We start from the raw sequence: 15,088 nt of genomic DNA, 5'->3' as shown, positions 1-15,088 counted from the left end.
TATGTTGTTCCAGAAATTATGCCAATATTTAATTAAATTAGTTGGTTGGCGTTCTGTGTATATCCATGCCTTTCCATGTTTAAGTATGGTTTGGCAAAGCTCTCATGTTTTCCGGGTCCACGCATGAGTAAGTCATCCACTTTAGGTGTCTACTTTGCATTCTGAGGCTTGTAGTCTTGTTTATCCTATAATGGAATCTGGACTTCAAGTCCCAGAATGCAGGTTTATAAGTTACACTGTTAGCTACTCGTGCTCTTTGAAAAGATTTGGGTGCAACAGCGGCCTTGCTTACACTTTCTTAGCAGTTACAACTGCCACCCTGTTTATGAGAAGCAAGGCTGACTGTAACTGTGCCTCTTTTACTGCCAGACTTGCTTCTCGTAAGCAAGGCCTATAAGTACATATGCACCGCTTGCAAGTTTTCAAAGCACATGTTTTCAAAAGGCATTGTCTTTTACAATGCCAATAGCTCAAACTCACGCAAATGCAAGACCTATTTCATTGCAAATGCTTGTTTTTTCCTCTTCCTCATTGTCCATGCTGCTGCTTCTTTTCTTCTCTCTTTTTTTCTATGCTGCTTCTTCTGTTTATTCTTCTTCCCTTCTAAACTCCTGTTGTCTGTGTTGATTCTTCATTCATTGTCTGTGTTCCCCCTGACCCGCCATAAGAAAACGCTCCCAGTGCAGAGCACATCGTATCTCTATCTAACTTTTTATCATTTTGCACAGCAGCCATGCTGATCTGTAACATGGCTAAAAGACATTGGCAAAGCCAATATGTCTTTTGCTCACGTGAGACCCATTGACTTTGTCAATGCTTGTTTTACTCGTAGCCCCTCAATTGCACAGAACTTATATAATGTACACATTATATAAGTTCTGATACATTTGGTGATACATTTGGTGAGTCAATCTTCTCCTACCATTATTAGGCTTTTTGTTACTGATGGAGAGCAAATGATTCTTCAGATGTGATTATTGCCTATGCTTTCTTGGTGACACAAACTTCCTTTAAGTGCATAATTTACTGCTGTGATCTATAAATGTAACCTTGAATTCGAATGTCAGCTTTGGTTTAAGTTGTGTGTATTTAGTGTTGTATTTTTAATTTTATATTCATATATGCTTTTTGTATGTAATTGTTTAGCCTGGTCTCGGGCTAATATCTATTTAAGTCCTGACGATGATTCCTTATTAATATAGGATTGAAATGCCAGTGACATTGGACACAAGACCCGTTTTGACTGTACTCCTTTTAAGTTCAAGCCTAGCGCAACGCGCATGCGCTGCTTTAGGTAAAACGACTTCTTGGAATCACTCCAGACTTTTTGCAAGCTCGTGCATGTGTTTTTTTAAAGTCTTTTTCTTATTGGTCTTTGCGTGCGTCTTTCAAAAAAGACAGCACGTGATTGGGCAAAGGCGGGTGCATGTCCCACCTTTGCCTGGAATTGAAGCCGCCCATGGCCTACGGCTTGCGGTTAAGCGCAGCCTGCCATCTGTTTTCTCCTGCAGCGGCGGGCACAAGCGCCCGCACCACTTCTGGGCTTGTCTTCCAAAGGGCCGGCCGGCTCCGCCATGTCTGTTTTCACAATCCTCTTGCTCGGACGGCTCCATGAGGGCTTCCAGGGTGGGCCTTGCTTCTCGTCAGTAAATCCTTTTTTCCAGAGCTGCCCACTCTGAAGCCCGGCCCTGCCCTTCCCACACGCTCCCTTCATAATCTTCTACAGGTCAAGCTGAGCGGCTTTCCCGGCCCTTCCAGCCACGCTGCCGCATTCAACAAACAACCCTTCTGAACCGCGTCCAGGCGGCTCGGCCACCCTGCCTCCACCCACGTGAGGACAGCCCTTTAATTGTGTTTCACTGGCTCTGTGTTTTTCTTGCTATTTCGGATGGCACGTTTCCATGCCGGGGTCGTGCTTGTCAGGCCCCAATTAGCCTTTTTCTGTGCTCTGTAAACAGAGAGGTATTTACGCATCCTCTGCCCAGAAGACATAAAATCTCAATTGATGACTCCTTTTACTTCAACTAGAGCAATCAGTGTATCTGTGAGCGGCCTCTCTGAGTTTTGATATGCATAGCGATCACGCGCGCACACAAACTTTTATTGGCATAACTTTTGAACTGTACATATATTGTCCTTGTTTTGTTGCCATATTGACGTACATTTGTTTTTGTCTAGCTGTATGTTTATGTATGTAAGGAAAAGTTCATTGTGCATAATGTCTTCTTTGTTATCCGTATACAAATGTATGTTTGTTTTCATGACTGTGAACTCACAGCTGATCACACACACTCACTTCCACGACCCAACCCTCCCTGGGGTAAACACGCAGTGGCTCGGAAGTAGCTTCAAGCATGGATCCTGTGGTAAAAAAACAAACAGGCATGCGCTGCGCTTTTAAAAAATCTATATATATTTCTCACATTGTGAAAAGCTTTTCTCACCCTTAATATCTTTGGCCTGGCAACTGGCAACAGGTTTGGTGCAGACCCCAAATGGCTGGCGACTGACTCCCAGCCGTACTGGATGCTGCCACAGCCGTACCAGCCTATCAGAGGCGTGGCCTGACAGGGAGGCTCCAAGTACTTCCATAGGGCAACAGCCAAAGCCTGCGTCATGGGCTGGCTCAGAGGTCTCCCGTTGGCTACACAGGGTTGGAGGAGATTAATTCAAGCACTTTGTGTGGTAATCCCTACATAAACCCATTATGCGGCTCCATGCAGGCCCTCTACCAGTCTCCAGGGCCTCGTTATCCTGAGAGGGCCTAATGGGCCTGTAGGCATGTTTTGAACAGGTATAGAAGGAAACACAGCTCTCTTCATGAGAGAGCTCTGGGGATGCCACCAGGAAGGGGTGGGAGGCCCACTTTAGGGCATTTGGTACCAACCATATGACTCTGTTTCTTTGACTGTCATTTCTTCAGAGAACTTCTCATGGGTTGCAACAGACCCTTGACATACATTTATTTATTTAAAGTGATATACAATTCTGCATGTTATCTGTAGATGACTTCAGAGCCCTAAAGGTATAACGAATATACAGTTTGATGGAAGAGGTGGGGAGGAGGTGGAGTCCAAACAGATAGGTTGAGTGCCTGTGTTCAGGTTTTCAGGTGCTTCCTGAATAGCTTGTATTGGGGCTCAGTTTGAGGTAGGGGTTTTAGGTACCAATATAAAAAGGAAGAGCCAGGTGTGTTTTACCGCCACAACCTACCAAACAGATCTACTTACCTCAGCTTCCCCTAGTCCCTGCATGAGTTTCTACTGTCGATGCAATGTTGAGGTTCATTGTGTCCATCCCCTCTGGAGCAGTTCTGAACATCAGTGAGGCCGCACACTCAGAAATTGGGCTCCACCATAATATGAGCTTACATGTTTACCATATTTTTCATTAACGGTCCTGCTAAATATTTAAAACCAGCTCTGTTACTGATTGGGGTTGGGATTTGTTAGATTATATGTATTACAGTATACAGGACACTCTAAAAAAACAATTTACAGATAAATATGAAAAAGCTCTTTAATAACATAACTAAGATCATAAACACCAGGGCTAGGCACTCTATTTTTCCTGAGGCAAAATAAACAATATATGCGTGTTTAATCTTATGACAAGATTCACATGAGACTCCCATCTACTGTTTAATTTGTAAAAAACATAAGTGCCTGGCCCTCGGTATGAATGCCACTTATGCTCGCACCGCTCATAACCCCTGCCAGTACTGCCAACGACAATACAAACACAACTACTAACTATCGCACTCCTACAAGTTTGACAATTCCAGGCCCCCAAACATATCAGAGTTCACAGCACTTCGCCCCTGCTCCGGCCGACCCAGCCACACCCCACCCTGCCCCACCACTAACTGCAATAGGGAAAATAAAATTATAATAACAATAGGTTATCATCATTTCGCACTTCCTCTGTCACCCTTTCTTTTCTTCTTTCTGTGTTTATCTCTTTCCACTCTTCTGCTCATCATTTCCCAACGTCTTTGATGCTCTTTTTTTTATCTCTGTATCTAGTCTTCTGCCCTCTCTCTTTCTGTCTAGCCATCACCCAGGCACTCATCCTCTATTTCTTTTCATCCCTCCTGTGGTCAGTCTCTTCGTAACATGTACTATCTGTTCCCCTCTCTGTTATACTCCTTCTCTTTCTCGCTTTCTTTATCTCTCGCTCAAGCGCACACACACACACACAATTTCTTTCCAAATGTTTCTGGCTAAACACTTATAAGGTCCCAAAGGCGAGACCTATTGGCTATGCCAATGCTTGTTACTGTGTAGTTTTTATAATTAAAGGTATTTTATAATTAGCATACTTGTATCACTAGGTTTAAGCACTCTCTTCACTTCACTGTTCACTTTGTTACTCGTTCTTGATTGTTTATGATCTTTATATTGAGCAATACAAAGTTTTTAGGTTTCGCCTATTATCATTCGCTTGCGAATGTAATAGGCGAGAATTCAAGTGCTCCATCGACTCGTCAAACCACTGCGTTTTTTTCACAGTGCATGTGAGTCATGTGACCACAAAAGCGGGTCACATGACCACACAAGCACGCGCATCTCCCTAATCCGCCTGCCACACTTCTCCCCTCGCTCGCATTCCCGCCCCCCACCAGGCTCTCCCGCCCCCATCCGGCTTCCCTCTGCGCATCTCCCTAATCTGCCTGCCACGCGTTTATCTTTAACAATGGCTGAGGCTCCTTTCATTTCTCTGGCTCGGCTTGTTTTTCTTTGGCATTCATCTCCAAGCGCGAGCAAAATGCTTTCACTTTCGCGCTTACTGAAGCTTCCCCAGCCGTCCACTGGTGAAACACTCCTCCGGACACAGTGCTTCATCTTTTTTTTTGCTCCCTTTATTTCATCGGTTGGCAATATGTTTTTTTAAATTATTTGTTTAGAATCTTCGCTCGCATTCCCGCCCCCCCCCCACCAGGCTCTCCCGCCCCAAACCGGCTTCCCTCCCGCAAATCTCCCTAATCCGCCTGCCACGCGTTTATCTTTAACAATGGCTGAGGCTCCTTTCATTTCTCTGGCTCGGCTTGTTTTTCTTTGCATTCATCTCCAAGTGCGAGCAAAATGCTTTCACTTTCGCGCTTACTGAAGCTTCCCCAGCCGTCCACTGGTGAAACACTTCTCCGGACACAGTGCTTCATCTTTTTTTTTTCTTCCTTTAGTTCATCGGTTGGCAATATGTTTTTTTTAATTATTTGTTTAGAATCCTCGCTCGCATTCCCGCCCCCATCCGGCTTCCCTCCGCACATCTCCCTAATCCGCCTGCCAGGCGTTTATCTTTAACAATGGCTGAGGCTCCTTTCATTTCTCTGGCTCGGCTTGTTTTTCTTTGGCATTCATCTCCAAGCGCGAGCAAAATGCTTTCACTTTCGCGCTTACTGAAGCTTCCCCAGCCGTCCACTGGTAAAAACACTCCTCCGGACACAGTGCTTCATCTTTTTTTTTGCTTCCTTTATTTCATCGGTTGGCAATATGTTTTTTTAATTACTTGTTTAGAATGCAGCGTGTTTTGTGTGCTTTGAGACGCATTTGCTGCTTCCAGTTTAAAGTTTCATTAAAGCTGCTTCCTCCTGGTCGTGTCTTAATTTTGAGATGGCTGGTGTGCGCTCTCTGCGAGATGCCTCCCATTTACTGTGCTTACTAAAGCTTCCCCAGCCATCCACTGGTGAAACACTCCTCCCGCCCCTAGCCCGCCGCCTCCCAGCACAAACACACACAACGCTTTTAGTGCTGTCACTGCGGATTGTTATCCGAGCGGCGCCAGCATGGAGCCGTGTTCTCTGTGACAAATAACATCCCGCTGTGAGAATACCAGGGTGCTCTTGTGTGTCGCGGGGGGCTTCTGGTAGTGCCACTTCTGCAGCCTAAAGTGACCGGCTTACAGCCTCACCCTGGCTCATTTGAAAGAGGGGGAGGGTATTTCTTCATTACATGGAGATGGGCCCAGGGGGGCACCACAGTCTGTGAAGGGTTAGCAGAGAGGGGCTGTTTATGTAACACTGAGACATCCTTGGCACACGAATCACAGTAGGGGAGAAATTTTCAAAACTGATAGTGTTTAATTTTTGTACATTTACAGACCTTCGTGCGTACATTGCCCTCGGTAAAGGCATATATGGGAGAGAGGAACATAGCGCTAGGCGGAGGAAGGCAGACAACATGCACTCTTGGAGAGAGCTGAAAGAACTGAAACAAGCATTAACAAGCACTGGCGTTGCCAATAGGTTTCGCATTTGGAAAGTTGGAGCTATTGGTTTTGTAAATGACATTTTATATTTATATATCGTTATTGGCATTGTCAATAACAATATATAAATATAAAATGTCATTTACAAAACCAATAGCTCCAACTTTCCAAATGCGAAACCTATTGGCAACGCCAGTGCTTGTTTTTTGGGGGGGTGAGTTTAAAACAGAAAATAATGTTCTCCTCTTTGTTATTCTTACACTAGGGAGGTCTGTTTCCAATTGCTTGATGTGCACCCCAGGTCTCTACAGAAACCAGGGTCTCTCTTGGTCTTTATAAACACCACATAAAGGGTGTTGCACAAGCAGTATGCCTTCCTCCTGCCCAACCAAGGATGCTCCATTGGATGAGGGCTTGGTGCTCCCTAGACCACCCCCTTAGCATAAACCTGAAGCGGGCGCAGTGACACGGTGCACCTGCCTGTCGGAGGATCCCTTTCTCCTTTCCCCTTCCAAAGCGAGGCCAGTTCTCTTGTGAAACACATGGCTTCAGATTCAAACTGTCGGAGTTTGTGTGGTGAGCTCATTTTAGTTTGTGCCCAGGCGCATCTTTTTATGTGGGAATTGTGACCGTGCGCCCAATAAGTAATTCGGGCTCAGATTTAATATCCTTTGTGGCCATGTACATCTCTCTGTATTTGGAGCAATAATTCTATCGCTTTTGTCCTTGTCCAGGAACAGTGATAATTCTCTAAAGGAAACAACATTAACTCTCTCTCGCTTTGTTTGTCAGTCTGTCTTAGACCCCTACATAATGACAGTGTATATCCTCTCTTTAAAGCTCAAAAATGAAAAAATGGCATTCCACTTCCTTTTGCCAAGCTAATCAACCGTTGTTCTGCTAGCACGTTGAAAGATAACATTTCTTTTGTTCTTCACTTGGAAGGTACTGTTTGTGATTTCCGACTCTCCTATGGTCGTGTCTTCAACCGACGAAGCAAAATCATTGCTGTCAATCGAGATCAGTCGCAGTTGCTGAAGAACTCCGATATGTTCTGGAAGCCAAGCATCGCCATTCAAGGTAACGGACAGACATTTGAGACCGCTATTTTTCAGATGTCTATTCTATCACACAAGTATGTACAATGTGCTTCAGCTCTTGTGTCTTCCTTTGCCTAGGCGATGCCGGAACCTTTCTAACAAAGCTTTCGGAAGGGCTCAAGAATTACTCCTGTCCCCGGGAGTGGACTGAAGGTCTAAAGGAAGGTGATATCAAGAAGGAACAAGCAAATCGGTAAATTTAAAAACAAAACAATATACCTTTGGAGGTGGAGCAGAAGGGAAGGGTATGACAGCAACTACTTGGTTAAAATGAGAGATGTATTCTCATTGGGTAGAATCTTTATGAAAGATAACTTCAGGAGATTTTGAAGCAAAGGAATATAGAATGTGACTTTTCATAGTGAACACTGTAGTGTTTAATGGTGAATGGTGTGTAATGAAGCAGAGAATGTTAGTAGAACAATGTAATGGAATGTCGGCTTGCATTGTGGAGCACAAAGTGCTGGATCATATTGGAGCTTGCAGGCGAGTCATTTTAATTAAGTAGTTTATTTCGGGACATTTAAGCTTTTTATGAGTATTTGTGTAATTCAGTGTAGGGTGCAGGAAAATAGATGACTGTCTGAAGCACTTACAAAATAACTATGGCTTAGAAATTGAGCTTCCAGGATGTGCTTGACACAGCAGATAGATCTACCTCAAGTCAGCTGTTTAAGCACTTCTTTTGCTTCCACTGGAGTACAGCATCAAGTTCAAGACATTCTCCTGTGTGCACAAGACATTTTAGAACAAACTCAGTGCATATGCTGGCATCTCATTACATCACCACCAGGAACCTCATTCCAATCACTGTGCATATTTGGCCATTCAAAAGGCAGAGAGTGCTGTAGGCCTCCTACATCTTGAGGTATGCTCTGGATCCTTGTGATCATTGATCAAAAGCAGCCAGATAGGGAGCCCCTTACGATTCATTTAGACTCTTCTGCTATGCTTTATGTCCCACTGTGTTTTCTGTGTATGCAAATGTTCCAAAGAAAGTTTCATGGCACAACCTCTTTGCGAAACACTAAAATAGATGAATAGACAGAATCACATACTTTTTATTTATTTTTATTTTACAGAGTTTTATATAGCACGAACCTGACCCGAATCGGGTATCAGAGCGTTTTACATAGCACCAGTTGCATTACATGAGGACACATTCATTTTTTTGTCAGGCACGGGGGGTTGAAGTGATTTGCCCAGAATCACAGGATGTTCAGCGTCATTGCTGAAACTTGAACCTAGTTCCCCAGATTTGAGGTCGACCGCCCTAGCCGTTAGGCCAACCCCTCTCCTCATGTGAAACTTTTACAGTCGAACCTAGCAGCAGCATTACAGAGTTTTATATAGCACGAACCTGACCCGAATCGGGTATCAGAGCGTTTTACATAGCACCAGTTGCATTACATGAGGACACATTCATTTTTTTGTCAGGCACGGGGGGTTGAAGTGATTTGCCCAGAATCACAGGATGTTCAGCGTCATTGCTGAAACTTGAACCTAGTTCCCCAGATTTGAGGTCGACCGCCCTAGCCGTTAGGCCAACCCCTCTCCTCATGTGAAACTTTTACAGTCGAACCTAGCAGCAGCGTGCATGCGCTGCTCGCTCTGCGAGCATGCTGTATATAGGTATGCACTGGAAGCCCCGTCTACATTTGTCATTGGCTTGTGTCATTGTCCTTGATATATACATGCTTCTGATTGGTAAATAGGCTTGTTAGTCCCTCCTTGGTAACGCCTTGTCTCCATTTGTTACCTCCCATGAGGACTGGACCTTTGACTACGTTGTTACACAGTGCGTGTTATATAGGCTGGAACCACTAGTTTCTTTAATTAGTTTCTCCTACTGAAAGCACGATATGCGCTGGTTCAGCTGGTTTTTAATGATGTTCCTCAACATTGCAGCGTGCCGCACGCTTTTAGTAATGTATGTATGTGCGTATACCTAAATATTTTGTGATGTTATGCTGGAAACACACTCTAAATTTTGCTTAACAATTTTTAAATTGTATCTAATCCACCAGCTGGTCCATTTTATGTAACCTTTTCTCCCTCAACCAATGATGAAGATGGACCTTCAGTCCCACACCTAGAGGCCATCATCATACTGTGCCACAAATCACTGGGAAGAGTGTCTTGAGTACACCTCCCTATAAAGTTACACCACATTTTCACCTGAAAAATATATTACAGCCCTCCGAAAAATGCTACCGAAAGAGCAACTGATGTTTTTAAATAACACTTTATCTTATATTATTGTTTCATGAATAAAAAAAGTCACACCCACTCACCTCTCACATGAAGGAGGGAGTGTTCCCTCAGAAGACTTCTCTTGTTCAGGAGCACTGGAGCCTATTTCCTTCCCTCAAAAAATATTTTGATCATGTCAAACAAAGAGAAACTCAGAGGAGCACTGCCTTTATAATATTTTTGGATAGAAGAAAATCTACTCTTGACACAACTTTGTGTTGACTCTGCACTAATCCTATTGGGAGCCAGTTTCACAGACTGTAATATTTGGATGACAAATCACAGCTCAAATAATATGGAAGGAATAGCAGTTGTTCACAAAATCTCTCTCTACTACACCAGTTATAGACTATTCCAGAATATGAATCCCTGCTCTTCCAGTGATTTTCTGCACCATCTTACATATATCCATTTCTCCTTACTGCAGAGCACCGCCAAGCAATCCTAAAGTTGATGACCTCTTCCTAGTTTTTTTCTTTGAGATTAAACTAAAATGTGCCTCTTCTCTATACTTGGGTATTTCATTAACCTTCTATGAAAAACTAGAAGTGCCGGTAACACAATTTTTGAACCTCAAAACCTCATTAGTGAGACCGCCTAATATCATGTCACGTAATGTGATCATACTATAATTCAGTTTAAGCTTCCACTATGTTCTCCTCCTGTCAAGGCTGCATCCACAATCTATATAACTAAAGAACATAGAAAAAAATTGGACCCTCCCTTCTTTATACGTTACTTAAACTTTACTTACCGAATAACTCGACTCAAGGAATTGACCTGGTCGACCTGCAAGGTGTTTAAGAACCCCAAAAATCTTATACAGAAGAGAACGCCACAGGACTCATCATAAAATGCAGTACTGTGGAAACCCATCTGACATATCAGACCTTTTTGGTTCTGAGGACATTGAAAGCACTGAGTACAAGGGTCAAAGCCTATCATATACTCTTGAGCCCAGAGGTCCTTGAATCAGAGGTCTAGAAGGTGGAAATCCCATTTCAATACATCACAGAGCTTAGAACACAAACTATCCTGTAGGAAAGTGCCTCTTTTTGGCATGATCACCCCCACCTTTTGTCCTCTGGAACTGATGCTTTTGATTGGAAGGGCCCTGGGCTCCTGCTCATTAGGCCCCAGTGCATAGTTCCCTAAAAACGACACACATGTTAATTGTAACCATATTGGCAAGGACTTTAGCACCCTTTAAGGCCCTTTTGAATGGTACCCCTGGTACACAGGGGAAGGGTACTAAAGAGGGTCCCTAAGGGTTGCAGCATGTATTATGGCATGCAAAGGGATCAACAGTCAAACTGCAGGAAGACTGCTATTGCAGAATGTTTGAATTGATGCAAGCCATTTCGAAAACCAACATTGACCACTCCCTGTGTGCAACGGCCATGTACACTGCATGTACTATATGCAAGTCACCTCTAAAGTGGGATTTTAGGGACCTATGGCAGGGTGCATTATATTACATGCAAGGGTACACATGCACAAGCCGATGTGTCCATGTGATGCCTACTTCCATTGTTAGGGAAAAACTGGGAAAGGCTTGGGTCCTGTCACTGTCCGGCCTGGACCACCACTGTGAAGTAAACAAAACAATGGCCGGGCAGCTTGAATCTATGCAATATTGCGCAGCCTAGTATAATCAATTGCTAGGTTGGACAACCATTTGTATTGAATTTATTTTTTGTTTTATAAAAGATTTTTAAGAATTTTTGGCATCAAAAAATATAACACGGCATTAACAAAAATACAGAAATACATTCAATATACTGAAAACAAGAACAAGAAAATTGTAACAAACAATTAACATGGACAACTGTGCAATGCCTCAGGTCAATCAATCGTTGAGGCACCAATCCTGGATACAGACTGAACAAGTAGACTAACAGATTGAAATAATAGCCTACTTGTTACCACCTACACAAGATACACAATAAAGTTTGTCACAAAGTGCTTTGACTAGGAATAACACAGGAACTGCTCAGTGATTTACAAGTGTGTTAATTGATTCCTATCAAGCCCTAGTAATTTAGTATCTTCCATTGCTAGGCATTGCAAGTGTTCAGGAAGCCCTTATGAGGACATATACTGGGCACTGGTCATTACGAGGTTGCCAGCTACATGATGCTGCATTGAGAGCAATGGTATCTGAAATGGTATTCTTCCACTGCAAGATCATAGACATCCACGACAGCTTCAACGCTCCGCAAGCCCCAACCAAGACTGACCCCACCCGTACACCACCTGCACCAACCAGCTGACATCCTGGGCCCACATCAACGACGACGAGACACGAAAGATCATGAACTCCATCCACTCGGGATCACCAGCAGACCCCTGCCCACACCACCTGTTCAACAAAGCAGATGCCACCATCGCACCCCAACTACGAAAGGTCATCAACATCTCCTTCGACTCAGCCACATTCCCGGAAAGCTGGACGCACGCCATAATCAACACCCTCCTCAAGAAGCCCAAGGCGGACCCCAACGACCTCAAGAACTTCCACCCCATCTCCCTGCTCCCCTTCCCGGCGAAGGTCATTGGGAAAATCGCCAACATACAGCTGACCCGCCACCTCGAGGACAACAACATCCTAGACCCGTCGCAATCCGGATTCAGACGGAACCACAGCACAGAGACAGCCCTCATTGCCGCCACAGACGACATCCGATGCCAACTAGACAACGGCGAAACCTCAGCCCTCATCCTCCTGGACCGGTCAGCCGCCTTTGACACGGTATGCCACAGCACACTAAGAACACGCCTCCAAGAAGCCGGAATCCGGGAAAAAGCCCTAGACTGGACCACCTCCTTCCTCTCCGACAGAGCCCAGAAGGTCCGCCTCCCACCCCACCGTTCCAAAGCTACCAACCTCATCTGCGGCGTACCCCAAGGCTCATTCCTCAGCCCGACGCTGTTCAACATCTGCATGGCCCCCCTCGCTCAAGTGGCCCGCCAACGCGACCTGAACATCATCTCCTACGCCAACGACACCCAGCTCATACTCTCCCTCACCAAAGACCCACACACCGCCAAAATCAACCTCCACGAGGGGATGAAGGCCGTCGCCGAGTGGATGAGGAGCAGCCGTCTGAAGCTGAACTCAGACAAGACGGAAGTCCTCATCCTCTGCCCCGCCCCGTCTGCCTGGGACGACTCCTGGTGGCTGTCAATGCTAGGAACAGCACCGACACCCACGGACCATGCACGCAACTTGGGAGTCATCCTCAACTCCTCCCTCCCCATGGCCAAGCAGGTCAGTGCCGTCTCTCCTCCTGTTACAACACCCTCCGCATGCTTCGCAGGATCTACAAGTGGATCCCGATCGAAACCATTTGTATCCAGGGTCAGGCCCTTAAATGGCTACAGAACTTCCTGACGGATAGATTCCAAACGGTCGTTATGGGCCCCTATCAGGCAGTGAAAACTCCTTTGGACAAGGGTTTCCCCCAGGGCTCCTGCCTTAGCTCCACCCTTTTTAACATCTATATGGCACCTCTGGCTAAGGTAGTGGAAGCCCTGGGGTTTGAAACTGTCTCATATGCGGATGACAACCAGCTGCTGTTTAACATCGGCCCAAACCAGGAGGCGGATAGACTCCATTTTTCCACTGGTATTCTGGAAATTTCTAACTGGGTGACTAACAACTGTCTCCAGTTGAATCCGGGTAAGACGGAGGTCATGCTTCTGGGCAAGGCTGCGGCAGCATGGTCTAAGGACTGGTGGCCTACAGAATTGGGCTCCCCGCCTATACCAAAAGAATGTGTCAATAACCTCGGTATCAAGATTGACCATTCTCTTTCTATGCAGGACCATGTAGCAGCCGTCTCTGGGTCCTGCTATTATAGGTTCAGACTGCCGAGGAAAATCTTTCCTTTCATCCCTTTGGAGCACCGCAGAACTCTGACTCAAGCTATGATCATCAGCCGTGTGGATTATGGAAATGCCCTTCTAGCAGAAGCGGGATCAACTTGCCCAAACAAATTACCGGTGATCCAAAACACGGCAGCCAGGCTGGTTCTTAACATGCCGGCGGGATCCTCTTTGCTGCCTTTGCTGAGAAGACTACACAGGCTGCCTATTAAGCAAAGATCCTTTTTCAAAATCTGCTGTCTGACTTTTAATGCACTTCAGGGCCCAAAATATTTGCAAAACAAGTTGGTAAAATATATCCCGTGCCGTCCACTGAGATCAAGCTCGCAGCTGTTATTGCATGTACCCCAGTGGTAGGGCTTTTTCCCACCTGGCCCCTAAATACTGGAATAGCCTTCCAATCTCCCTGCGAGAAATTCCATCCTATCAAATATTCAGGAAACATCTAAAGGCTTTTTTGTACTAATGGCTCCTTCCTCCCCTGCTGCCCTCTCCTTGGGTTAGATTCTGAGTAAGCGCTGAGATGCCCCACGGTGATTCGAGCGCTATAAAAAAGAACGCCAAGACGAAACCAGAAGAACGGTGACCCAAGCCCTCGTCAGCAGCCGGCTGGACTATGGCAACGGACTCTATGCAGGGATCCCGACCAAACACCTTCAGCGACTACAATGCATCCAGAACGCCTCGGCCCGTCTGATCCTCAACCTCCCCCGACGCAGCCACATCACCCCCCCACCTCAGAGGCCTTCACTGGCTCCCTATCAACAAGACGATCACCTTCAAGCTCTTCACCCACGCCCACAAAGCACTCCACAACTCCTGACCAGCCTACCTGAACAACAGACTCAACTTCTACACCCACGCCTGCCAGCTCCGCTCTGCCAGCCTCGCCCTCCCAGACGTCCGAAGAATCCAGCGCACCACCTCCGGAGGCAGATCCTTCTCCTTGCTCGCTGCCAAGACCTAGAACACCCTCCCCACCCACTTGCGGGAGACCCAGGACCTGCTCACCTTCAGGAGGCTCCTCAAGACCTGGCTCTTCGAGCAGTAGCAGCAGCCACCTCCCCCCTCGCCCCCTCCCCCAGCGCCTTGAGACCCTCACGCGTAAGTAGTGCACTTTACAAGTTCTGTGATTGATTGATTTATTGATTGAAAGAAACAGGTTAGTATTAGATTCCTTACCTTAGAATATCCTCAGGCGTCAGTCTGGATCCAGAAATTTTTGCGTAGCAGTACCCCCTGCGCGTCGGTAGGTGTTGTCTGCGGCTCCGCATCTGTCGTCGGCGTAGTGGCCGCCGGGATGACGTCACCAGAGTACTTAGATGCCGCCCTCGCGTGCTGACGTCAGTTCTTCTTCTTTCCGCGCCAGCAAGCGCCGATCTGGAAAAAGTGGTACCCTTAGTCAATTTTTGACTAAACTTTTTCGATCTTTTTGATCTGTTTTTCGAGTCGAACGACTCCATCGGTGCAGGTAGGGATGCCTAGGTTCCAACCCTGTGCCGACTGCAACCGACTGATGTCGGCTACTGACCCCCATCGCCGGTGCCTGCATTGCCTGGAATAATAATAATAATAATAATGATCATTACCATGATGACAAGTCGTGCCCCGACTGCAGGGCATTGACGTCGAAGGCTAGG

The 15,088-nt window shown here is 45.8% G+C and overlaps 1 protein-coding gene across 4 annotated transcripts in view; it reads left to right on the top strand.

The window, feature by feature from the left end:
* Nucleotides 1-15,088, top strand: part of HACL2 (2-hydroxyacyl-CoA lyase 2) — a 565,926-nt gene that overhangs the window by 429,537 nt on the left and 121,301 nt on the right. For all 4 annotated transcript variants that reach the window (XM_086945056.1, XM_086945057.1, XM_086945059.1 and 1 more), the window contains 2 exons: nucleotides 7,153-7,287; nucleotides 7,386-7,500. In XM_086945056.1, coding sequence (XP_086801182.1) covers nucleotides 7,153-7,287; nucleotides 7,386-7,500 — 250 coding nt within the window. The remainder of the gene's footprint in view (nucleotides 1-7,152; nucleotides 7,288-7,385; nucleotides 7,501-15,088) is intronic.

The sequence above is a fragment of the Lissotriton vulgaris genome, chromosome 12, assembly GCF_964263255.1.
Source record: "Lissotriton vulgaris chromosome 12, aLisVul1.2, whole genome shotgun sequence".
Classification (NCBI taxonomy): Eukaryota; Metazoa; Chordata; class Amphibia; order Caudata; family Salamandridae; genus Lissotriton; species Lissotriton vulgaris.
The sequence above is the reverse complement of the archived record's forward strand: the minus strand, read 5'-3'. Positions and strand labels throughout refer to the sequence as shown.